The sequence below is a fragment of the Antennarius striatus genome, chromosome 1, assembly GCF_040054535.1.
Source record: "Antennarius striatus isolate MH-2024 chromosome 1, ASM4005453v1, whole genome shotgun sequence".
In the NCBI taxonomy this organism is placed as follows: domain Eukaryota; kingdom Metazoa; phylum Chordata; class Actinopteri; order Lophiiformes; family Antennariidae; genus Antennarius; species Antennarius striatus.
Genome location: NC_090776.1, coordinates 16,184,441 through 16,210,885, shown reverse-complemented (window position 1 = coordinate 16,210,885; position 26,445 = coordinate 16,184,441). Strand labels below are relative to the sequence as shown.

Here is a 26,445-nt window from a genome sequence, read left to right as displayed (position 1 = left end):
CACGTTCTCTGCAAACATTCCATGCTTAAAATAACCCAAGTTGAATAATTTTTAGTCATAATGAAATAACCAAAACTGGTACTGGTACGCTTATTTGAACTAAGTTAAATCAAGCCATTTTTTTCAAACTCAAGAGAAACCCGGTGAGAATTTTCATTATATATTTCATTATATCCTATTTAATTAGGCTATAGTCTTCAGGCCCATAATCAAACAGAACTGCATTTGATTCAGATATTCTTTTTTTATTTCAGTCACCCAGACATTTATTATGGTCCATACACATTGTACCAAACATACTTTCAAAAGATCTTCACTTTGAACGCATCACGCTGTACAATGTGTTTTTCTTATACTTCATCAAGCTGGATATCATACATCCTAGTTTGCTTGTCTGTCTGTGGCTCCAGATAACAGCCCAGATTTTTCTTTAGCTGAGGTATGTGATGTACAGTAGTTCAGGGGTTCCCAAAATGAAATAATAACGACCCCTTCTATCCACAGAGGTTGTTAAAACATATCAACATAAAGCGCACATGCACTGATGTATATGTCCTCCCCCCCCAAACAGTGTGATTTCAGGCGTGGAAACAATCTTTAATTATAGGATGAGACGGACACAAATCTTCATCAGAGAGTCTTTATGTAAAATGACACACCCGGACACCACCCGCCTGCATCGGCATGAATCAGCTAAATTCTTCAGCTTCCGACACCAAGAAAAGGTATCACACATTGTTGATCTCGTTTGTTATTCCAAGTCAACAGTACATGGTCTCACATTCCGAACCACCACGAACACAAGACCAGCTCCTGGAGTGTTTTACGCAGCTCCGGACTCCGGTAGGCGTAGATGAGCGGGTCGATGAGGGAGTTACAGATGATGAGGATGAGGAACAGGTTAAAGTTTCTGAAGAAACAGTTACAGAAGGGGTTTGTGGGACAGATGAGGATGAGGATGAGGTGAAGGAAGAAAGGGCCCCAGCATAAAGTGAACACCCCGAGCAGAATGGTGAGGGTAATCGCTCCCTTCATGTTTGTGGATTGGCGCCTGCTTTTGTCGAAAGACTTGATGCGCCGGGAATGTACGTGCGCCGTGAGGAACATGTGCAGGTAGAGAACGGCGTTGAAGACCAGGGTGGTGCAGAAGAAGGCCACCAGGCACACGATGACGGCGTTGTCGGTGTGGTAAACGATGAAGAGGATGCTGGAGATGATGCTGCCCAGCCACACCAGCACGATGATGTTCACGGCGCGCTGCGTCGTCATGATGCTGTGATAACGCAGCGCGTAAAATATGGTGATGTAGCGATCCGCGGCAATTGTGCACAGAAAAGAAAGAGAGGACACCACGGAGCTGCAGATCATCACGTCGATGACATTATCCAGGTGTCGCAGCATGACGGGGTGGACGTCCATCAAACCGTGGTCGTTGAGAAGCATGAATATGGTTTCCACTACGTTACTGACGCTGACCAGCGTGTCGGATATGGCCAGGCAGCAGATGAAGTAGTACATGGGCGAGTGTAGGTTGCGGTTCTTAAAGATAGCCAGAATGACCAGGATGTTTTCTATCAAACTGATGAGTCCCAGAGCAAGGAAAAGCTCTTGGGGGGTGCGTATCTGCACGCAATCCGAATCGTTTCTTTCGAAGGTAAAGTTCGTGTCGTTGTAGTCCATGAAGTCATCGTACATGCCCATGTCCATGTGGAGGAGGGTGGGGAAGGACCTGTTGCTCACCTCCATGTCTGGGTTCTTATTCTCAGGCTGTCCTGTCAAATAAATAAATAAAAAAAATGGAAGGAAGAGAAATAAAAAATACAAACGCTTTCGCCCAAACAAGCTGTTCAAAGTTCACCCACCAGGGTAGTTATCTACAGATTGTCAAGTAAATGTGATCCACCAAAAGCATCCCCAAACACCTGCTTGATTATCTGTTTTTTTTAATATTTATTTCAGTCGTTAATTAAATAGAATTAATTAATGACTAATGAACTTTACGGACGGCAAGCACCAGGACGTTCTCCTTGTGACATGACTCCTCCACGTAATGCCTCTTATTCCCTCTGGAGTTAAGTCGTCCGCCGTAGACATCCATGGAATGTCATTTCACAGCAAAACTCTAAATGAAAGGCTTACAAAACTCCCAGTTCAGACACGGTGAGAACGGATTGTCTTTGGTCACTCCGGATTTGGAGACGAGGACTTCTTTCAGTGTTCTGCTGAATTGTGAGACACATCGGAGGTCCCACCTCTCCAGTAGTCAGCTGCCCGCCGCCCTCGCTTCGGTAATCGATGACATGGTTTCTGGTGGATAAAAGGAAGATGAGAGCAGGACTGGAACGATTTTTTAAACAGAGTTGTTTAACCATGTATTATATATCAGCTTTTACCTCATTGACAAGATTCATTAATAAAGGTGACGGTGGAAGTGATCGATTCTCCCTCTGGACGCAGGCACCGTGCGTAATAGTGCACAGACATTAGTGGGACGCCTGTCTACCCGCTTCGTGGGTCAAGTCATTAAAACGTGTTGCGATTTTTAAAAGTGCTCCATGTGGGGGGGGGGGGGTAGTTCAGAGATATCTGATCTGCGTTTACAGCCAGTTAAAATAAATTAAAAAAAAAAATTAAATCATCATTAAATGCAGGTTCACATGATTTAACAAGCTCGACATACGCGCACCGAAAGGTCATCGGTTACCATAAATAAGAGCACAGATTGCAAAAAGATTTATGTCCACATACAGTTAAATGTAAGCATTAGGTAGGGTGAAATTTGTAAAAACAACAACAAACAAACTAACAACAACAACAACAAAAACAGGCGGGGGGCGTTGACAGGCCTAATTTTTTTAAATTTAGGTTAATGTTAGGCCCTATGAATCAAAATTCCGAACAGCTGAACATTCATATTTAATACAAACTTATAAAGACATGGAACCTTTAATTTCCGGTGCTGACCTAATTGGCTTCAGGAAGATGGATAAGGGCCGGTGACGCGAAAATGACAGAAAGATTTAGTCTAATGCGAACGGTCTGTAAAACGAAACATTAACACCTCATAGATTAACATTTCCTGTCATTTCAAAATAACTCAACAAATATCAGACTAAAGAACAGACATCATGAACTAAATCAATATTGCAAGATCTGATTAACAATTCTTTCATCGCAGTGCATTTCATTACAGCACAAAAGGATGGAACGTGTGTGCTGTCTTTATGGAGAAATGGGGAATTGTGTAACTAATTTTATGTCTGTTTTCTGTTTACACGGTACTGATGGTAGCAGAAATGTCAAACAGGACAGCCTCTGAGCATCACACAAAGCTCCTTCTGAGTCAGTAATAATGGTCTTCCTATGCTGCAGGAGGATCACATGAACTCTTACTACCCCACGTTTATATTATATATTTCAGAGAAAATCTGGTAAATTTGAATTCTGACTCAAGCCATCACAGACATGGGACACATTCCCAAAATTCCTCAACTGCATAAAAATGTAAACCCATCTGGGGTTGAAACTGAAAAATGGGTATCATTAACTTTGCAGCCCCTCTCCACTTGTGACTGATTTATTTAAACAGCTTAAAATTGATCTTAGGGGTAAATTAGGTCAAATGGTATGCATATTGTCATTAATGCTTTAGTAGAAGCCACAAATAGCATTAAAGTCACTGAACAAACTCGTGATTGTGGTCTGCATGGTGCTTCTCTTGAGAAACAACAAGGAAATGAGTTCAATGACAAAAACAACAGCACAGGTTTTAATTAATAGTGCTTCAAAATTTATAATCCTTGCACATCTAGAGACTTAAGGGTATAAGGTGAATCTCACCCTCCCACCCCCCAGTGCCCTACCACTGAAGAGCTTGACCACCTCCTCAGTGACTTCAGCTTGGCTGATCAAGGAGGCCATGTCTGAGACCTCTGCTTCCTCCAAGGAAGACATGGTAGTGGGATTGAGGAGATCCTCGAAGTATTCTTTCCATCGCCCAGCGATATCTCCAGTCGAGGTCAGCAGCCCCCTACCTCTACTGTAAACAGTGTTGGTGGTGCACCACTCGACTAGGGGTCTTATGACATCACAACATATCAATCTTTGACCTCCAGCCAAGGGCATCTTAGTGCCACGTGCACTTATGGACATCCTCGTGCTCAAACAAGGTGTTTGTTATGGATAAAATACGACTAGCACAGAAGTCCTGCATGTTGGTCTTCAATATATTGTTAACCATAGGGTAATAGTAAATAATAGAAATAATTGTCTTATCAAGTTACCTGGATATGTTCACCTGGGTTTTTTGAAGAAGGATTCTTCAGCCAAACAAAACACTGTAATCATGCATGAAACATGTTTAAAAATGTGTGACACATGCGGCGGATATAGCGGTGGTCATATGACAATGAATGAATGAATGAATGTACTGCTGTGGACCATGGAGGCATTCCATGATGAGAGAATTTTACATGCAATACCATGCTTTCTGTAACATAGTATCATCCAAATGTCATTGATCCAGAATAACTCTTATTTATTGAGGAGCACCAGTACATAATGTAGTCACTGGTCTGATACGATGTGACAGGAATATATGTTAAGTTTTTCAGAAATAAATATTAGGTGTAGAAAGATTTGTGTGTTAGTCTGGTAACAAATATTTTGGTAGTTGGTTAATTGCAAACTCTTAATCTCCCAATCATCATCAAACTTTGTCTGGTTGCAAATGCAGGGAATGTTTGCTGGTCTCTACTAATTTAAAACTATTTCATCGAGAAAACAACCCGCTCATCAGTTAGTACAGACATCATGAAATAATATAATGTTGCAAGATCTGTAAGTGTTTGATTTACAATTCTTTCATTGCAGTGCATTGTATTACAGGAGAAAAGAATGGAATGTGTTTGCTGTCTTTATGGAGAAAAGGGGAATTGTGGAACTAATTTTATGTCTGTTTACTGTTTAAACAGTACTGATGGTAACAGAAATGTAAACGGGACAGACTCTGAGGATCACGCACAGCTCCTTTTCAGTCAGTAATAATGGTCTTTCTATGCTGCAGGAGGATCACATGAACTGTTCATGCAGAAACAACCATAGCTCCAGGTGAATTCACAACAATGACATCATTTGACAATCAAGCAGTCACCCTGTGTTACAATGCTGCTTATTGAGTTCATCAGTTATGTATATGGACAGTTACCATATGTATAGAGGGTGATTTGTTCCACAGCTTACGTCTTATCTGGGTCTAACAAGTGCATAAGATAAGTATTTTTTAATGTTGTATTAAAAAATGTTTGACTAAAATGTAAGAGAGACAAGATATGGATGTAAAAAAAAAACTTGACATGGTATGAAAATAATTTCATGGAATGACAGAATAGAAACATAATCAGACATTCTTGGTTCTGCCACATGAAAACCATGCAAAGTCTTTATAGGCTGTCATTTTATCATCAAAGTATACGAAACAACAGAACAAAAGTGAATTACTGGAGAAATGGTGGAACATAAATCATGTCCTTTAAGTTAGACATGATAAACATCTCTATTCTCTATTGCCGGTAGTCTTGTTACAGCCCCGGGGCTTAAATGCAGCGATTCAGTGTTATTGGTTTCAGGATTGAGAATCTGAGACAGCATTCGTAAGTCAATGTAGGATAAAATAATGAAATCCATTATTTGTGCACTAAATATGATTTCCTTGACAGAAGCATTAAACTAAATAGAACATGTATGGCAACCAGATTCAAACACAACAGGAGCAAACAGAAGAAGAACAGAAGACTTCCTTTGTGTAATTATTGTTATGAACAAAATTGCAGGAAACACTGACATATCATTTATTGGTTCATATCTCCCACTTCTTCCGGGGGCTCAGAGGACAAAGAGAGGGATGCTTTGGAAAGCCTCAGAGATTTGGGGTTAATATTCTTTGGAATGATAATTTACAAGCTGAATTGTTTGGAAGACGGTCGTCCCATTACATCTGTCTCAAACAGATGTAATGGGACTTCACAAGTAAGCACAGAGGCGAGGGTGTAACAATGTGAGGAAGCTTATATTCCAAGGCGTGCAACTGGACGGTGGCGCAGTGGGTAGCGCTGGCGCCGCACAGCAAAGTGATTTCGGTTTCGCATCCCGCTCTGTGTGGAGTTTGCATGTTCTCCCCGTGTCTGCGTGGGTTCTCTCCGGGTCCTCCAGCTTCCTCCCACCTCCAAATCCATGCGCTTCAGGTTAATTGGACATTCCAAATTGCCGGTAGGTGTGTGCGTGTGTTTGACATGTTTAAAATTATATTAGTAATTCCATAATTCTGGCAACAATATCAATTCAGAAAACCTTCCCTGACAGACTGAACAGAATTCCTCCTTAGTGTTTGGACTGATATATCTCAGTATTTCCAAAATAAAAACCCCTATAAAGAACATATAGTCCATTTGCAGTTTACACGTGTTTCATCAAAGTATTTTGTGTTGCAAACAATTTAGCTTCACAAGTTAATATACTTCAATGTACTCAACCATTTTTTCGATATAAAAATATAATTGAGAAATTTCATGTAAAAATATTCTCATTTTGAAGTATTGACATAACAGGATAAAAGAGGTTAAAATTTGATCTCGTGTCACGAATTTCCCCTGGGATCGATACTCTCCATCTATGAAGAAGCTGGTAAAACAAACTCTTAGAAACCACTCAGTGATGATGAAATTGTAGCGTGATGTCATGTGTTAGAAAATTTCCAACTCAAAGTGACATGAACTTTCACATGTTCCAGTTCATCTGATTGGTCTTTCCAATCTTTCCTCTTGAATAAAGTTCACCACCATCTCATTCATGATTGAATAAATTTATTTTTCAATCAGTGCCACAAAAGCAGAAGAATGAGCCTGTAATAGTTTCTTTCCATTACTTCAGGACTCTGAAACTGACAATAAAAAACAACAGCATACTCTTCAACTGTCCTGTGCCGTCTCCTAATTATTAAAACCACCATAAAGTATGATTTTTTTCTTTGATTCATCTTCATCCTCAAACTTAACGCTAACCCTCTGTCACTCCTCTCTCAGTCCCATTCCTCGTCGTCTCTGTAGGGGTTGTCTTCTCTCGGCGGCTCTTGAAACCTGATGTTTGCCAGCATGTCCCTCATCGCCACCATCAGTCGATTTACTTCCTGGTTGAGTTCCTGTCCGGCTCGAGCCACTTCCATGTCCTCCTCCTGCATCGGCCCATCCTTCAAAACAAAAGTATCCAGTATCTAAGTCATTTCTATACTATTACATCCTTCTTTCAGCTAGAGGAAAGCCATTATTGTCCCTGTCTCTCTCCATCTGTGCGAGTACAGGCAGTCTTTGATATACAAGCATTTGACTTATGAACATTTAGAGCCATGAACAAACACACTGCCAAATCCGACTATTGTGCTGCAGTTCCCCTTCCTACCACAACCCCCGCTGAGCAGCACCGCTGCATTCACGCAGCTCCAACACTCGTTTCCCTCTCTTGTTCTTGTAGGTTGTTGTTTCTGTGAGCATCTCAGAGTGTCAGGCTTCATACCTTGGATACTTTACTGTTCATGATGGATGATAAAGCAAAGGCTAGTGATCATAGTGGTAGTGATGCCTCTCACCAATAATAACTCCTCTTCACCTGGTCTAAAGATAAGTCACATGCTACAAGCTACAGCACCGTACAGTGGATCATCAACATCAACAGCTGACTGGCTGTTGTTGGATGGGCTTAGAAACTGATTATAGATTGAAATTAAATAATGTCTTACGAACAATCCTCTCAGAACCAATTGTGTTCATATACTGGGGACTACCTTTACATGCTTGTTTGTCTTAACCCCACCTCTCCTGATCACTTTCACTCATTCACCTTGTGGTCAAAATGATTTGACATCGATTTTACAGTGTCACAACTCCTCTGGAAGCATCTTGTGATGGAAACACGTAGTTCCTTTTATTTTCAGAGACAAATGCCCCATTAATAAGTTTAACGATTACATTACAACTGTAAAGAACTTGATAATTTTGCTTGATTTTTTTCCTTGGTTCATTTTTTCAAGAAAAACCCTGCCACCATGGAATGTTTCTGAAAGCTTGCCGTATACAGTATATGGTTAACACACAGCAAGTTTATTGAACATGAAATTTAATGCTATTGGAGTATCCATTGTAAGCTAACCTTGCAACAGGACGCTTCACAGAATGCTCATACATTAAACATTCTGCTATTTTTTTGGTTTATTAACTGGTAAGGCGTCAAATCTGACATTTTTAGTTTTCATTTTGCATTTCTGAATCTGTACATAATAGATAATAGTATTTATTTAATGTTCCTACTGGCTTGCACTCTGGTCATTGTCACCTTTTTTTGAAAGCAAAAACTGATCAATACATGTAAGTTTGTCCATAAGAGTATTTATGAAACCTCGCCAAAATGCATGCTTTTTCCAAAGCATTTTTTTTGTCAGGGTTAGGGTTAGGGTTAGGTTCCTCAGTGACACTAGAGACAGTGTCACTGAGGAAAAGACAGGAGACAGAGCTGGAGGTAGCAGAGATGAAGATGCTGAGGTTCTCTCTGGGACTGGCCAGGAAGGATAGGATCAGGAATGAGTACATCAGAGGGACAGCACATGTTAGAGGTTTTGGAGATAAAGTGAGAGAGGCCAGACTGAGATGGTTTGGACATGTCCAGAGGAGAGATAGTGGATATATTGGTAGAAGGATGCTGAGTTTTGAACTGCCAGGCAGGAGGCCTAGAGGAAGACCAAAGAGGAGGTTTATGGATGTAGTGAAAGAGGACATGAAGGTAGTTGGTGTGAGAGAAGAGGATGCAGAAGACAGGGTTAGATGGAGGCAACAGATTCGCTGTGGCGACCCCTGAAGGGAAAAGCCGAAAGGAAAAGAAGTTTCAATTGTACTGCATCCTGGCTGGAACGGGATGTATACGGTATGTATAACAGTATCTGATTAGATTGGGCACCTTCTTCTGCACAATTAAATTACATAAATTTAATTCATTTTATCTTATTCTTTAATAATCCACTGAAGTTTCATGAAAATTGCTAAGCCCATGTCTGATCAATTTTCAATCTGATTTTAAAGAGGTAGAGAGAGAGACAGTGGTCAGGTCACATGCTTGAATTCTGTGCATGACATGGGCTAATGCTGTTGCTTTTGAATAGGATATCTGACCACAGTGATTATCATAGCTAAAGAAGTGGATGCCTGTGCTCTGTAATGCTTGAAGGAGTATGGTTTCAGATGTAGATGCAGCAATGCAATGTAGTGCAATGTACCGAAATCAAGCAGAAGATTGACAGCTCCCTTCAGACCACAGAACAAATCAATTACTGGTAGTTGTGATTGTGAATAGAAAGATGGTCAATGGGTCTTTCCCCCTAATGATTTTCAGTCTTTAATATGAATGATTAATCGACCAAAAGGCATTGAAAGAATGCAAACTTCACTCAGTACAGTGGTCTCCATAAACTTGATAATTATTACATTCCAGGCTCTTTCTGCAGCAGAATTTGCCCCCTGCCACATCGGACAGCGGTAAGACAACAACATCCCTCGACCTTAGAAATCTATGGCACTTAAAATCATGAGTTTATCATAAGTTTATTGGTTATCAACAAGGATATACATTTTTTCTTAGAACTTATTCAGAGACACATGAAATTGATTTGAAAGACTTCTAATCTGCATGATCTCAGTGGTGCTGTCTCTTCAATGTATTCTTTTCTGTACTGTGTTCTATTTTTAATATATATTCTTTAGATCTGGATTAAGTTCGCCTGTTTCATTATAATGTAACCCGTGACCAGCATGGCGGATAAGCAACTGTTGATAAGATGATTGTGATCATCTCATCTTCAAGAAAATGGATCGAAGTTATTGATTATATAAAATTTTAAAACAGGATTTTTCTTACACAGTATGTAAACAGTCTGTACATACTGTACACAATGTGCACTGTACACAACCACACCTATTTGTGTCTTTTTTTCTGCCGTTGGTATTATATTGCCATCTATATATCAGTTGCACAAATCAGGGACACACTTAAAAAAATGGTCAAAAACGACATAAAGAACCTTTATAACTAATGATTCAACATTTGTTATTTCTCTCCAACGGGATGACTTAGGAAAAAGAGATTTCAGATTCTGTTTTTCTTTGAAAATAAAAACAAAAATATCACCATCAGCGCAATCTTTATTTATACAGAAAAACACCCCCAAAACATTTTAAACAATAGCCTGATGGAATCACAAGCTCCTGAACCCCTCTTATATTAATGCAACATCTCTTACATCACGTCAGGTTTAGGAAGTCATGTTCACACTTTTCACTTCTCCATCTCTAAAACTGTCGACCAAATAATTTAGCAAAGATTGCTGGTAAGATATTATAGTCAGATATTATGGGTCTATGAGTAACATTTACGATTAGAAAATAATCACCGGAATGCAAACCTGATGGTTTAAAATGGCCCCATGAATTAAATACAAGCATGAAACCTGGGGCGGCAGTAGTTCAGTCCACTAAGTCTTGGGCTGGGGACAGGAAGTCACCAGGCTGACGACCGAGTGGGCCTAAACATCTGGAGTATGAGCTGGCAGTGGGAAGTGTCAGTTCACCTCCTGAGCACCGCCCTCCCCCTACAAGCTGCTCTTTAGGGCGCACCTTGTTGTAGCCGCCCGTTGCTCTGCCTCCCACTGCATTTGAATTGCAAGCTTACAGGCCCCTGATGTGTGTGTTTCTTTCTGGGGCCTGTACACACACGCAGATACTCATATATATATATATACTGTGTGTGTGTGTGTGTGTGTGTGTGTGTGTGTGTGTGTGTGTGTGTGTGTGTGTGTGTGTGTGTGTGTCTACATCCATCCATTTTCTACCGCTTTAACCACCGTAGCGGGTCATGGGACGTGAAGCCTATCCCAGCTGGCATAGGGCGTGAGGCGGAGGACACTCCGGGCACGACGCCAGTGCACCGCGGAGCCACACACAAAGACAGACAACCATATACACACACACACACACACCAAGATGAGCGTGTGTGTGTGTGTTTTTTTCATGAGAGGGTGAGTTTACAGTGAATTGTTCACACACTTGCCAAATTAAAGAGAAACAAGGCTGTCAGAGACTGCAACATCCCGCGACACCCCTGAATTCAAAATTTAATAAAAGTCCCATGATCCAACATGTAACTGGTGCATTCTATTCGTCATGAGGTTTCAGAGATGTGTACCTAAAAAGGTATAAAAGTGACAATGTGGCCTTGACATAGTATTTCAAGTCAAGGTTTTCATCCCCTTGCCTCCCTGAATATAACAGCTTTTGTTTCGTCTTTCTATCTTAGACATGTGCAAAGGTATCTCAGGATGTGATCTATCACACTGGCCTTCTCCCTTGTCTTTCTATCTTATCCGGTTCCTGAGTGTATAAAAGTTAAAATTTGACCTTGACCTACTTTTCTCAAACTCATCATCTCATTTCCATCCCCTTAGCCTCCCCAGTAATGTGCTTTTTCTTTCAACTTTCTATCTGCAACAGTTGTGAAGATATTTGGTGGACGAACAGATGAACTCATGAACACTGACAATTACTGACAATTAAATCCCCGCTTCACAAGATTTAATTTAGTTTATTTGATTCTAGGCTTCAAAGCCGCAAATCACATGAATTCCTGATTTTGTATTCTTGGTTTTTACTGCAGCAAATTTGCCCAATTGTTTAACACTTACTGTACCACACAGCACCTGGGTTTACTTCAGATGGTGATACTAGACTTTGCTTATCATGTTGACAGTTTGTAAATTATAAGACTACAATCATGAGAATTTGACATGTATAGCAAAATAGAAATAAATATTGAATTTAATATAATGTTCTACTTCCTAACTTGCCCATCTTCCCAAATCATGGTAGCTCACCTGAAGGTTGAAGTTTGGCAGCAAAGACCGGAAGAAGAGTGACAGCGTACTTTCACTGGTTGCACCAGCGTGCCTAAAACACACACACACACACACACACACACACACACACACACACACACAGATGATATATGATGAGTCTTGTTTCTAAACGACAATGTTTGTATCTACTTTTGACTATTAGGAAACCACATGCACACAGTATTCACAGGTCCTCCATTACCTTTCTGGCTGGACATAAGACACCACTGAGTCCAGTGGTGGAAGGGGGTCAAAACTCATCAATGGCTGACTTGTCACCTCCTGAGTGCATCAAAACAAATAAGCAAGACTTTAACAACCAATTCTGTTTACTTTAAATCCAGATGGGGAACAAATTTTTCAAAAAGTGTTTTCTTATAATGGTAGATCAGTGGATATCTCGTGGGACAGCCATAATGACAAGGAACACAATGTGTGATACAGACTAGATAACTCTTGTCAATGGGACATTAATTCTTGCCTGATAATATCAGTAGAAACAACTAGTTACAGGAAAAATGGGTAATGGTATCGTTTCAAAGCGGCACGGTGGCACAGTGGGTAGCGCTGTCTCCACACAGCAAGGTGGTTCTGGGTGTGAGTCCTGCTCTGTGCGGAGTTTGCATGTTCTCTCCGTGTCTGCGTGGGTTCTTTCCAGGTTCTCCGGCTTCCTCCCACCTCCAAAAACAAGCGCTTCAGGGGAATTAGCCGGTCCCAAATGTCCGTAGGAGTGAGTGTGTGCGCGCGTGTCAAAAATGATCAGAATGAAGGGCTACATTTCATGAGTCATTATCCCTTAGCTCATGTGATGGGTGAGACTGGATACTGTGGACTGTGCAGTTGCTGCTTACAAAGGGCAGACTTGCGATCGCTTCTTTGATCTCTGAGAGGAGAACATGGCGGTGGATATTTCTCGGTGCACTCTGGTATCTCTGTTTTCTCCTGGAACAGTGACATGGGTATGAATTTGAAAGCTTAAGTGTACAAATATGTGGTCAGGCATGCAGCTCATTGATTCTTACTTGTTTCGACAGTCTTCTACAAGGGCATCTTTGGCATCAACTCTACGCAGTACCTCTTTCACAGACTCTTCCAACCAAAGCATTACTGCTGCCTCCTTCCATAGGTGACAAGTCCTCCCCACATACAGCGCAGTCAGTTCAGCCAGGGCGGGGGGTTGCCTACAGACAAAAGTTATGATGAGATTTTAAAGTTAAGGTAGAATAGGTGGAGAAGAGAACAGAAGAGCCAAAATTGACAAAAATTTGGATAAAAACAAATGGAATAATCAAGATGTCCACCACAAGAGCATTTCATTGAAGTAAAAAAAATTATAGAAGTGTCAAAGGTGTTCCTCTCCATTGAATTTTATAAAACTTAAAATAAAAAATAATTGCTGTGAAAATATTAAAAATCCACCATTATCAAGGGTAGCTGTCAAGTATATTATGCTCTGTGAAAAATACTATAGTTATGCCCCTGAAACTGTCATGTGTCCCATTCACAAAATGAGTTAAAAATTAAAAGTTTAAAATTGAAAACATTCTATCATACTAAACTTTGTAATGTGCAAAATACACAACTTCAGAGCTCTTTTATTGTGTTCATAAAATTTCAGGAGGAATTTAAAAATGTTTTTCAGATCTTCTGCAGAAAATAAACCAAACAAGAATGAGCCCAAAGCCCCTAGAAAGCCTGGAGTGCCTTCAATGTGTCTCAAATGTTGATGGCAGTGGACACAGTGCTAAATCTATAAAGCAGCGAGTTGTATTTAACAGCCAACTTGAAGGAGAAGTAGATTAACTAAAATGTGTTCAATGTCTGGAAGCTTCTAATGATCTAAATAAGGAATGAGATCAACCATCCTGTATCAGGGATGATAAATTTAAGTGCTGTGAAAAGATATTTCGTCCTTTGAAACATTTAGTCCTGTTTCCGAAACAAATCAGGCCAAAACCCATTCCCACAACACATATCCTCCTCCTCCTCACTTGATTTGTGGTGAAGAATAGCAAAACCATGAAAGGATGTGCAACGTACGTAACAACAATATTAATAATTTTATTATTACTATAGCATACATTACCCTATATGACTCTTTGGCCCAAAGAAGTCATGTTTTGTGACTGAGGTGTCAGGTTGCACGGTACACAGATCCAGTAAGGGCATTAAGACTGCAGCAGACGCATATACAGCAAAAAGTGTAAGTGTAAGTTCATTAACAGGTTCTTTCAAATGAATAAATTGTCACCACAAACAAGGACATACTGACAGCCAGTGACATCTAAATATTCAAATCCTGAGTCTCACCTCCAGGGAACATTATGAGAGCCTCCTGCAGCATTTGGTCAGCTTTACGTCTGTGTTTGTCACTTTCCTCTGGACCGATATCTTCTTGCTGGCTGAGATGGAAATGGCAAAGTGCAGTGGAGAATGCAAAGTTTGGAAGCTGGGACAGATTTCTGTGCTCCTGAAATGCAAAAGTTTAGAATTTCTGTTTTTGTAAACAAATGTGGACCAATGTACACTAATATACTTGGGTGAACTTAAAAGGTGAGCCGTGTCTGTACAATGTTAATGTCATATTTTAATTTTTAACTACGTTCCACAGTTTAACCAGTGCATCAGCTGGTTTGTTGTGGCACATGATTGCAAACGTTACCTCCCACTCCTGATATAACTGCAGAAGAGGCTGGTACTCTCTGGAACGCAGCATCAGGAAATCAATGAGCAGGAGCATGCAAAGTGGGTCAGAGTCCGGCTCCAAGCTGATTTAAGTGAAAAGAAGACAAATCTGATTACTATATAGAGTTACTCAAAGGACAAGATGTATGTCACTATTTAACCAATTAACAAATACAGATATGTATTTAAATATCAGCTGAAACATCTTGTAATCAACACAATAGCACATGTGAGAAATTTGAAAACCATGTTTTCATGGTTGTTCCCTGTGTTGTTGTTCCCTATCAATAAGTTTCCAGTCTGATGACTGCTGTTGGCTGTTCTATTATTCAGGAAAATAGAGTTCTTTTTGTTGGTTAGCAAGCCATGTGATGTACCATGTGCCAGATGTACTTTTGTACATGTGAAATTAATAACTGTGTCTAAACTGCATTCTTTCAGTAAAAGGATGTGTGGGTCAAGAATAATGGGAATAGATTTCATGGCTTAGTCAAAGAGATGAATGACAGAAATGACTATCACTATGGTAACAGTTATTTTAGGTGTTAACTTTTAATGGAGAACAGGTTTTTAGTATATGTCTCTCTGTGTATTTGTCTTTCAGCTTAATGGTTGGTATTTCTTGCCATTTCAGAGTTTTCCATTGTACCTCAAGATGAGTTTGCAGTACTCCAGAGCTGTCCGAGGACATCCTCTCTTCTCCAGAAACATCATGTGTTTAAAAAGTGCCAGATAAAATGCCCTGAAAATAGAGATGAAAGAATCAGTGAATTTTTGCTGCAAACTACAATCTGGTGTCCCACAAATATAGAGTTCATCCCACAAGGCAAGGAAAGGAAAAAGAAACAGCTAACCTGTTCTCTGGTCTCAGATAATCCAGTCTGCTGGTACCCGAGGTCAGACTGAATAGGGGGTGAAAGGAACACTCAAAGTTGTACAAGGCCATTTCTGGAAAAAACAAGAAGAAAACACATCTAAACAAATAAAATCTTATTATAGTTTAATGAGGTGGACTGTAGGATGAAATCAGTCAGTCTTTGCCATTTCCTCTAACAGATAGACAGTCTATTCAGAATCACCTTAAATTAAACTCTATATGAAAAATCTTCTTTAAAAATGGGAATTTGTATAAACATAAAAAATATCAACAGGTAATTTACTTGTCATGATTAATTTATTTGTTAAATTTGGTGAAAGTAGGATATACTGGGGTTTTTTGAAAAATGAAATCTATGGATAAAAAAACAACAATCAGAGACCAATTTTGTTTTCATAGAAACCACAGAAAATAACAAGAGTAAATAATTCCAAAGTATTTAGAGACTCAATAATATGTGTCTTAATTTTGGAGAAGAAAGAAGGGATAGTGTGTGAAACACGCTCACTACAAAAAGTGACTATAGACGGATGGACAGACATGATGACGACTATAATCCCCCCAGCATTTTTATGTTGGGGATGACAACAAAAGACTTATATTTAAAAAAGCTTTCATCAAGATTAAGAATTCTTGTTAATTCACTTTATTTCATGTCTGAAGCCTGGTAGAAAAAATTAAAGGAGAACAGCCGGAGCTTGTGACTGTTTTTAACACTGGAAAACATTCAACCCATATCAGTAACTTCCAGATTTACCATTTGAAAGTAGCTTCAAGCTGCAGGAAGTAAAGCATCGTAAAACAACAATGTGTCAGTTTGCCTTTAAGCAGCACTGACTATTTGTGCTCTTATGGATCCTTTGAAAAAAACAGCATTCCTGAATGTGATTGTAAAAGATGCTGGTTAATGGCTTACGATCGAGGGCATTGCTGGTCCCTAAACACATTTTGCAGTACTTTTATTGATTGATGTAAACTATGGAACCTCACCAATGAGGTCCCTGGCCATCTCTTGATCCTCCTGCATGCGACCAACATCAGAAAGCTGTAGCAGGGAATCGATGTGGTAAGGGCTAAGCCGAAGAACGGCCTGGAGAGAGAGAGAACGTTGATAGTTACACAGATGCAAACATTTAACATACTTAAAATATGTTGAAATTAAATAAAAACACTTCTGCATTGATTTTATGTGCCAACACAACCTCTGATTTGTCAGTGGGTAGATGTACAACCACATGTGAATTGTGAAAAACAAAATAACTTAATGACTAAAATGAATTACATTGTTGGTGTAATGTTGTATGACCAAACTTGCCTCTCCAAATCACAGACTACCTCCTACCAACCTCAATCCTGAGAATGCTCAACTTGGATAAAAAATTAACAAAATTATTAACTCATCATGAAACTCACACACCCCCAAGTGCACAGCAGAGGTAAGTTTTGTTTTTTACCACAATGTTGTTGGGGTCCATAGACTTGACAGCATCAAGGAACTTAAACTGTACTTGCTGGTAGTCACGGTTGTGCTCAAAGGTGAAGTACTGAACGCCATCCTTTGACTGCACTAAAGTCATTGAGATTCCTGTGGGGATGTCAAACAAAGTGAAGAACAATGGCTAAAGAAAGACACAATAGGAACAGTACATCATGAATTTACATGAATGAAAATAGTCAAAGTAAAACAAAAGAAGATGTAGTGTTCACCGTCTAGTTTACTTCACAAACCTTTGAAATCAGGGGTATTCTGACAATTTAAGATCTTGCTTTTAATTTGTACATAGGTAATAATGATAACAGTTCTAAATTTAATTTTAATTTAATTTAATTTTTAATTAATTTAATTTAATTTAATGCACTGTTATAATCCCTGAAGAGAAATTAAGAACGCACACTCTAGTTTTTGTTAGTCAATCAAATCAAATGCATGCATATTAGTGTGTACAGGCCCCTGTAATACACACACCACACACAAGGGGGACTGTGCAAGGGAGATAGGGTGGCAGGCTGCTCCTTCTTGGTGCGCCTCAAATGAGTACTTTGTAAAGGGGACAGCACCTTGCTCAAGGGTGCCTCGGCAGTGCCCCGGAGGTGAGCTGACACCTCCAATGTCAGCTCACCTCTGGGTATTTTTGGGCGGGAGTGGGACTCGAACCGCTGATCTTGAATCATGGGACGACCTGCTCCACCGCCCGCTTTACCACTGAGCCACTGCCGCCCATTTTGTGAAATATTTTTTTTATTAAGCAGACATATTTCTCCATGTTTGTCTTCTTCTGACCCAGAGAATTGTGAAATTTAACATTACATTCAAATTAAAAAAGACAACAAATAAAAATATCTATAACTTTCAATATTATCACAATGCTGCAGTCTAATTTAATGACGCCAGTATAAAAAATGTAACAAAGATTTTATGGCAATTATTTGTGAGAAAAAAGATTTACAAAACACTATAAATGATTGCCTGGATAAAATTATTAAAACAGACAGATTAAAATCATAAAGCACACACAATGTAAATTATACTAATGGAAAGAAGGAAAAAAAAATAAAGCGAACTGGCCATCCCAAAAATACACTAATCACTGCTTAGCTAACAATGCCTAGATAGTAAAGAACAAATGATTTTAGTTTCTCTGGTGGAGAATAAAAAGCACAATGCAACATGATATACAGAATACACCTTCTTCGGAATAGATCTGTCAGTATGGATGTAAATCACATCACCATAACCTGTTACAGACTTAGATAAGCTTTGAAGAATTTTATTTCTGGCTTTGAACTGAAAGCATTTTTAAACAAAAGAAAGAAACAATTCAGGTTAAAGCTTTTTCACGAAGTTATCAATATGCATATGAAAAGCCAACTTCTGATCAAGCCACAAAAGTATGAAACAACTCTTTCTTTTAAAAAGTTTAATCTACTGCTCTTAGAATGGAAATAAGTGAAAACCATATATTTTCTCTCTTTCAAAGTTTAGACCAGTTATAGTTAGTTTTATGAGGGGTAAAACGGTAATTTAAAGGTCAGAGATTTAACTGACTATAAATGCATAAAAACATAGTTGTAGATATTATCCTCCATGTGTAAGAATTACACTGTAGAGATTTTCTTCAAGAAGTTGTGAGAATAAATTTGCAACTGAAAAAATAATTTGTATTTGAATGTATCTCTTGAGTTAATGATCTCAGAGACATCACACTACTGGGTAGTGTATGAACAGGTCTACCTGGGCGGCTGTAACGAGGCCAGCTGTCCTTATGACTCGTCATCCAGGTGCTACGGTGAAACTGTCTGTTTCTCTGTCGAGGTCTGTCAAAAGAAAACAAGTAAAAACTAGAGGATCCACGTTCTCAGCCAAGGCTAATAGCTTACTCTTCTAGGCGATGACAGTCTGGACAGGGAAACACTTTATGTGCGAACAGAAAAGATTCCCAAAAGTACTTATGTAGGTAAGATTGTACATTGTTTTCAATCAACACTCATTAAACTTGGCAACTAAGTTATATTGGAGCTTCTTTCTCTTTCCATTGCCCTGTAAACATAAAGATTCTGCTGAGTATGTTATTTGTGATGAAGAAAGTAACTGCTCACCCCCCAACTGCTCTCTGGAGCAGGAAAGGAGGGGCAACCCACATCTAAATGTTAATCATCTATAGTGAAAAAAAAGTTTTATCTTCCTAGGAATTTGGATCCTCAACAAAATGTACTCAGTTATTCCTTAGTCTACTTTAAAACCCTCAGAGCAATGTTTCAGAAAATTAAGCCATTCAGGGGTTTTTTTCAGTTCTGCTAATTAGTAAACTGGAGTGAAAAAATAAGATCGTTGGGCATGGAAGTAAGAACAAGAACACATGTATTCATACAAAGGTTGTGGGCCAACAAATAATCCTACAAGAATTTTACCTTTGGTCCCCTTGAATAGCACGCGCACCAAAATATCTTTTCAGCTCCATCTCTGGGTTGAGATTCCTAATGAATTGACAGAGAAAATCATATTCATTTATCATATACTGTATAATAAAATCATACATAATATATTCAAGGGAAAACAATATTTGGAAGTCATTCCAAGTCTGCTCGAAACTATACAGCACCAATGCATTAAAAAAATCAAGGGATTATTGTGATTTATTTTTCCATGAGAACATGTAAGCATTTGTGTACGGAGTGCCTTCAATGGGTGTAACATCAATTGTATAGAGTTCAGATCTCCCTGCATGTGTGGTTATATCTCTGAAAACTGGAATGCTCATGAAATTTCTTGCTGGTTTTTGACAATTAATTCATACAAACTGATCTGGTTTTGGGCTCACAATACCCTGGCAATGTGTCCGGGATGTACCCCACCTCTTGCCTGCAGCCAGCTGTTGGCTCCAGGAGACCCGTGATTAGCAAGGCAGAAAAGTGGCTAAAGACGAGACGACTGTAATTGACTTGTCTTCAAAAAATAGATGGATGAATGATCTGATGCTACAACACACTTACCCAGCAAATATTCAATGTAGCCTATACCCAATGGCTGCTTCCTTAAAACAGATGTTTCTTTAATGAGCCAAGCGCCACCACTTGGTGGAACTCAAGAACCACAGAGATCTTTACTATATTTATTATTACGCGTGGCCATTAATCAAGAACTATGATTATTAAAAATACTTAATCAATAAGATACAAACAAAAATAAAGATGTCTGATCTGAATCCATCTGTCTAGATGAGTTGGTCCCATCACCTGTGCTCCACATGAAGGGACGATTTTCGGTCAGAGACTCCACAATCTTCACTTTGCAAACTCAGTCCGTTGGACTTGTCAAGGTTCTCCAGCAGTAAATCAATGTTATCATCTGGTGCAACTTCCTGCAGGTAAAAAATCATTAGTTTTTGAGTCATGATCTGGAACGGGATATGAAAAGTGGTCAGATTTAACAGAGGGAATCCAAGTTCATCAGAGGAAATCATACAGTTATTACTAATTATTATGCACAACCATTATTTATTACAGTTGTAAAACAGACTTTCCATAGCAGATATGATAAAATAATTTTAGAAGATTTTCACCTCTCTATTTTCTGAAATGACTTTTGTCTTCTTCTTTTTCTTCTTCTTTTTGACTCCAAGTCCACACTGTTAAATAAAAATGGTAAATATGTACATTTCTTAATAGAATATCAAGGCCAAATCTGAAATATAGAAAAAAACAACAAACTCATAACACAATTTTAGATTTACCTTTTTCTGTGTTGCATCATCTTGCTTCTGATCTGGTTTCTCTACATCTCTGTTATTATTTTCCACAGCACTAGCTTTATTTACATCCAGATTCTCTCTTTCATCATCAGAAGAAGTCTTTTCTCCTTCATTGTCTGCGTCACCTATCTAAAAAGAACAGAAATTATCAAGTCAATGTGAAAAGCAATGTCAGAAATGGGTAAAAAACGAATCCAGAAGAAAGTCAATCTGATGCAATGTTATGTCCCAAAAATACAAATGAGAGGCCCTGCTTGCAGGTTTGTGTAAATACCAATAGAAGAATTAACAGACGAGGTTAGACAGGAATCTCCATGGACAATGATGTTTGCAGATGACATTGTGATCTGCAGTGAGAGCAGGGAAAAGGTGGAGGAGAAGCTAGAGAGGTGGAGGTTTGTCCTGGAAAGGAGAGGAATGAAGGTTAGCCGCAGTAAGACAGAGTACATGTGTGTGAATGAGAGGGACCCAAGTGGAAGAGTGAGGTTACAGGGAGAAGAGATCAAGAAGGTGGAGGATTTTAAGTACTTAGGGTCAACAGTCCAGAGCAATGGAGAGTGTGGAAGAGGTGAAGAAGCGTGAACAGGCAGGATGGAACGGGTGGAGGAAAGTGTCAGGTGTGATGTGTGATAGAAGAGTTTCAGCTAAAATTAAAGGAAAGGTGTACAAAACTGTGGTGAGACCAGTGATGTTGTTTGGTCTGGAGACAGTGTCACTGAGGAAAAGACAGGAGACATAGCTGGAGGTAGCAGAGATGAAGATGCTGAGGTTCTCTCTGGGAGTGACCAGGAAGGATAGGATCAGGAATTAGTGCATCAGAGGGACCGCACATGTTAGAGGTTTTGTAGATAAAGTCAGAGAGGCCAGACTGAGATGGTTTGGACATGTCCAGAGGAGAGATAGTGAATATATTGGTAGAAGGATGCTGAGTTTTGAACTGCCAGGCAGGAGGCCTAGAGGAAGACCAAAGAGGAGGTTTATGGATGTAGTGAAAGAGAACATGAAGGTAGTTGGTGTGAGAGAAGAGGATGCAGAAGACAGGGTTAGATGGAGGACACTGATTCACTGTGGAGACCCCTGAAGGGAAAAGCTGAAAGGAGAAGAAGAAGCATCGAGTGCAGTGTTTATATACAGTACTGTATGTCACCTGTCAGTGTGCGACTGAAAGGCTTGTAAACAATCCTGTTATGTTGTAATTTTAAATGCACTGGAGCTTTTTTCATCAATCTCTTTGTATGGTTACTATACAGTCTACTTCTCACTGTTTTTCTAATGTGATGACATGCTGGTAGATAAGTCTGTCCGTCCTAAAACACAGTGTTTCAAACAACTTGACAGATACGCTAACGCCGAGAAGCTAACTCCAGCTAGCAATGTTTACTGTCTGTCACTGGACAACTAGTGTCACAACTTCACGTTTGGGAATTATAATGTCTCCTCACCAATTCATAAATGTTAGTGACGTCTTTTTTAGCCCTGTCTTTCTTCGTTTTTCGGCTTGTTTTGGACTGGGAAAACGTCTTCGCCGTGTCCTGCTGCTCCTCTTCACCAGCAGCCTGCTCCTCAGGGACGTCACCAAAAGTTACATCCCCGCTGTCCAGGGCCTCCTGGCCGCGCAGCTTCCCTCTGAGTCTCCTCAGAGCCCGGCTAGACATTGTCAACTGCTCGGACACATACAATTAACATTCGCGGTTAATACATTTTCCTAATTAACTCACAGACATAACATACGAAAGCTACCAAGTCAGTCTCGATTGGTTTTTAGCCTTTCTTCTTCTTCTGCGGTTCATTGTTCTTCTTCGTGGTTTTATGTCGGTTAACGTGTCTGATCTTGTAATGCTGCCACCGTGTGGTTGACTCGGTTCTCATCCATCTCCCCATGTAGGCGTTTACATAAGTTTACAGTCTCGTCTACGGTCGTTTACAGCGAACTCACGACTATCTTGCTGTTCTATTAAATCCTCACCAACAGCAGATGTTTGACACCGGTCACTCCTCGCCTATAACACAGAAAACTTTCATATCATATTTTGTCATCTGCTCTCATATTTCCCTCATGACGTCAATACGTGTCACTGCTTCTCGTTTACAACATAGACGGCAGGTGTGACGCTCTGTGTGCTATTTAGGTTGCTGTTTCAAATGACCTGAGTAACAGTATGAAGCCAAATCAAGGCTTATAAGTATATTTTAGATTTAATAGTTTAAAGTATATGAACCCACACATTGATTAGAAAACTGCTGAAGTTGGGGTTCAAAGTCTTCTTTGAACCACATAAATATGTTTAATTACATAGGAGTAAATTCTACAGAGGATTAGAGGATGTAAGACTATCCAAACTTCCTATATTTTCTAATAATTCTGTAAAACCACAACTGTGAGACTGTTTTTAATATATTGCAAATCAGCAGGTAAGTCAAGTGTATAAAGAGCAAAGCAGCAACGGTCTAAAAAAAACTTTTTGGATGTGAAAGAAAACTTCTCAAGCAGGGAAACTTAGTGGTGTTGTGAAAGAAGGAAGTTGCATTACTTGAAATAAATTTCCAAGGCAAACCAGGGTATGTGAAAGTCTAAACAACAGAATTCAAAGTGCAAATGGAATTTATTTACAAGTCATGAAATCACAGAGAACAACTGTGTCACTTTTGTCCCAGAAAACAATATAATCACACAGTGTTTGACATGAGTTGATATTAAAAAACAGAAAAATAACATCAGGAACACAATGTAAGTGCAATATAGTGTTGCCTGGCAACACAACTGTTTATGCAATACATCTTAAAATATATGGTAGTTGGTGAAGAAAACACCTACAGGCAATTTAGAGCTGATCAATTCACCTGAAACGCACGTTTTTGAAGGACGCTGGAGAACCTGGATAGAATCCATGCAGAAACGGGTTCATAATCTCAGTAAAAACGGAAACATCAGAAAGTTTGTTTTTTCTTTGTTTTGCTCAAAAATAAAATATGACATTAACTTCACCCAGTATCTTTTGAAGTCTCACTTCTTGCCAAGAATCATTTTCTCTGCATTAAAATTTTTTTTCTACAAATTGAGGTACAAAGGTGTGGAGCCAATTTATAGACTAGTCACAAGCTTCCTTTAACAGCAAGCAAAATATTTATTAGTCCATAATAAATAGACTCTGGTGGCACTCCAGCATGACTTATTTTATAGGTTTAAATGTACCAAGATCTCAGGAAGTCAGAGGAGGTGACACAAAGAATGGGGCAGTAACTGGTTAATCAGTGACAGGGAGGGGATTGTCATATGCTTCTCCCTCCAGGTCATCAGCCCTTTTTCTGCGCATCTCTGCAGGTGGTCTTGGTGGAGGATTCTGAGGAGGATTCTTGATGCTTTGTGCAACTGGCTTTCGAATTTCCTTCGCTGGAACAATGGGTTCCCAGTGTTCACCTCGGATAGCTGCCTACGTGACAAGAATTTGAAAAAGAATCCTCGTTATTAATTGTTGGCTAATATTAGAAGCCAAGTCACTCCCCTAACTGGTTTGATTTCAAAACTGAAAGGCGGTGTCTCAACACAGGCTTCAGTCATGAACCAATCTCTTCCTTGTTGGCATTTCCGTGTTTCCTTCAACCGGCCACTTCCTGCCTCATCAGGCCGACTTTATCACAGTTGACAGTGTTGAGTAATGGAGCGTGACGTTAAGCAAAAAACCAAACAACTTACCACAAGGTAAATGATACTGGCAATGCCTAAGCAAACACACCCAAGGACAGTGGCAAGCATGAAACCACCAGGTATACAAATGCTATGGAAGACAAATGGACATTTAACAACAGAACATTATGATTAGATATTTTTTTGACAGTGGCTTACTGTGAATGAGTGGAATGCTGCTAAGCAAAAGACAACAGCTCATACAATGAACTCACACTGCATGTAGAAATGCTCTGATATAATAGTTTCTTGTCAGTGGACCAAATGCCTTTACACAAATGGTGAAGCAGTACTGGGCCCTGAGAAGCAAAAAAACAAAAGACAGGAGTCAGTGTAAAGCTTCATTGGCAATAAGAACTGAATTTACCCTATAAGTGTTAAAAACACGTGTTGCAGAAAAACGTGAATTTACATAAATATGAGAATAAAATTGCTTACGGTCTCTCCACACTTGTACCCTTGGCCCTCTTGCTTCTGGGATACTCAAGCAGACACACAAACACCCCAGCAGCACTGGTTAACTGTTAAGGCTTTGTCATCTTGTAGGTTCAGTGAATCAATTAATAACAAGTAGAAGACACTGGAAAAAAATAAAACAAAAAACAAAATATCTGTATCCCTTAGTTGCTTTAGAGGAAAACACAAATGACAGATGGACTGGCTCTGATTTAAAGAACGACATGAGCACGACATGGTGAAATTGCGCAAGTGAGAGAAACGATGACGATCATTTCACTTTTTCAAAAATGTCATGATTCATATACATAAATGGAAGTAAAACATATTTCTGACTGACTAAATATTGTTTTAAGTATTGCCAAAAGTAAATATGGGTTGTGGCATGAATGTCCTCAACTTCTCTACATTGTAGACATCTAAACACCATTTTTTCTTGTTGGCGCATGGTTTATTAATTTTTAAACATACGTGTTGCTTAAGAGCTGGTTCATGAAGGCTAAACAAAAAAAGTGATAAAACACACAGCTTCCCTATGCAAAAATATAAAGGATACACTGCATAAGCTGCAAACTGCCATCCTCTGAACTGTCCAGCCACCCCCACAATGCCTCCAGTGAGAAGAACTGAAATGAGGAAACAGGAAGATTAAAATTAAAACCGTGAACCAAACAAATTTTTATTTTTTTGACACAATTTAAAGACAAAAGCACAGGGAAAATCAGCCTCATGCTGACTTGCAGTTTCAAATTATTTTCTTTTTCATGATAATGAATTGAACTTATATCAGACGGTTTATTTAAAAGATTTATTTATAGTCTGTGAGATAAAATGATTTCTTACAAATAGCATTTACTCCATCATTAAACAAGTGTAGGCAGCTGAAAAAAGTGAATTTAATACTAATAGTTCCATTTTGTTTCAGCCTCATTTATCGGTTATGTTATTAGATTATTTGATTTTCTAATAAAAAGACTAGAATATTCGTTTTTTAACTTAAAAAGTTTTCTACTCACTGAGTCCTGAAGCCAGAGCTTGCTCGTTGGCCCACATCGCCCACTCTATTTGCCCCATCGTGTTCACCTGAGCGACGCAGAAGTCTGACTTCACCAAGAGCTTTACCTGTCCCACCTGTTCACACGAGGAAACAAATGTTTTTGTACCAGATTTGGGGAATGTAGATGAGCAGGTTGAGGGGGCGGGGCTTCTGTTACGTCATTTCCGTTAAGTGTGAGACTGCAGATGGGGCAAAGGTACCGCGATGAAGTAAGAGCAGACAATGCGGTGATGAAACCACGGACATCCCCTGCCGCCAGTTAAAGCCAGGAAAAAAAGAAAGAAAGACTGCTTTTATAAGGTTGTCGTGTTATTTACGTGTTTGAGAAATATTTTTAATTTTAAAACAGGATAGAAAACACACACTGTATATAAAGTTTAATGTGAAACCACTAGTTCACCCAGATTTTTTAAAGCTACAATTTAATGTAGGCAATGAAGGATAGCATTTATA

General features: G+C 39.3%; 3 protein-coding genes across 4 annotated transcripts; all 3 read right to left on the bottom strand.

Moving 5' to 3' along the window:
• Window positions 1–286: 286 nt before the first annotated feature.
• mc1r (melanocortin 1 receptor) lies at window positions 287–2,212 on the bottom strand. Of its 2 annotated transcripts, none has more exons than XM_068314294.1 (2): window positions 2,140–2,212; window positions 287–1,772 (listed from the first exon to the last, which is right to left on the bottom strand). In XM_068314294.1, the coding sequence occupies exon 2, from the start codon at window positions 1,744–1,746 to the stop codon at window positions 778–780; it is 969 nt and encodes a 322-aa protein (XP_068170395.1). In that variant the 5' UTR covers window positions 1,747–1,772; window positions 2,140–2,212; the 3' UTR covers window positions 287–777. The 2 variants fall into 2 exon arrangements, with proteins under 2 accessions (XP_068170395.1, XP_068170403.1); XM_068314302.1 differs by lacking the exon at window positions 2,140–2,212 and adding an exon at window positions 1,863–1,987.
• A 4,627-nt stretch (window positions 2,213–6,839) lies between these two features.
• On the bottom strand, window positions 6,840–22,606 carry tcf25 (transcription factor 25 (basic helix-loop-helix)). Its single transcript, XM_068319388.1, has 18 exons — window positions 22,237–22,606; window positions 20,777–20,923; window positions 20,606–20,671; window positions 20,280–20,404; window positions 19,455–19,520; window positions 18,778–18,860; window positions 17,000–17,130; window positions 16,536–16,635; window positions 15,523–15,616; window positions 15,318–15,410; window positions 14,646–14,751; window positions 14,294–14,453; window positions 14,070–14,157; window positions 13,006–13,164; window positions 12,835–12,925; window positions 12,186–12,265; window positions 11,963–12,035; window positions 6,840–7,243 (listed from the first exon to the last, which is right to left on the bottom strand). The coding sequence occupies exons 1-18, from the start codon at window positions 22,447–22,449 to the stop codon at window positions 7,076–7,078; spliced, it is 2,043 nt and encodes a 680-aa protein (XP_068175489.1). The 5' UTR covers window positions 22,450–22,606; the 3' UTR covers window positions 6,840–7,075.
• A 772-nt stretch (window positions 22,607–23,378) lies between these two features.
• Window positions 23,379–26,110, bottom strand: cyba (cytochrome b-245, alpha polypeptide). Its single transcript, XM_068312612.1, has 6 exons — window positions 25,952–26,110; window positions 25,492–25,561; window positions 24,918–24,992; window positions 24,695–24,778; window positions 24,489–24,570; window positions 23,379–24,225 (listed from the first exon to the last, which is right to left on the bottom strand). The coding sequence occupies exons 1-6, from the start codon at window positions 26,007–26,009 to the stop codon at window positions 24,040–24,042; spliced, it is 555 nt and encodes a 184-aa protein (XP_068168713.1). The 5' UTR covers window positions 26,010–26,110; the 3' UTR covers window positions 23,379–24,039.
• Between the last annotated feature and the right edge of the window lie 335 nt (window positions 26,111–26,445).

Bases quoted from the DNA above. Each gene is read 5' to 3' on its own strand.
- cyba (XM_068312612.1), bottom strand. From the start codon at position 26,009: ATGGGGCAAATAGAGTGGGCGATGTGGGCCAACGAGCAAGCTCTGGCT. The intron at 24,993-25,491 runs GTATCCTTTATA...ACAGTTAACCAG, and splicing joins CAGTTTGCAGCTTATGCAGT to TGCTGCTGGGGTGTTTGTGT. The intron at 24,571-24,694 runs GTGAGTTCATTG...TGTCTTCCATAG, and splicing joins AGAGCATTTCTACATGCAGT to CATTTGTATACCTGGTGGTT.
- tcf25 (XM_068319388.1), bottom strand. From the start codon at position 22,449: ATGTCTAGCCGGGCTCTGAGGAGACTCAGAGGGAAGCTGCGCGGCCAG. The intron at 19,521-20,279 runs GTGATGGGACCA...TCAATTCATTAG, and splicing joins TCCCTTCATGTGGAGCACAG to GAATCTCAACCCAGAGATGG. The intron at 14,158-14,293 runs GTGAGACTCAGG...CGTCTGCTGCAG, and splicing joins TCTCATAATGTTCCCTGGAG to TCTTAATGCCCTTACTGGAT.
- mc1r (XM_068314294.1), bottom strand. From the start codon at position 1,746: ATGGAGGTGAGCAACAGGTCCTTCCCCACCCTCCTCCACATGGACATG.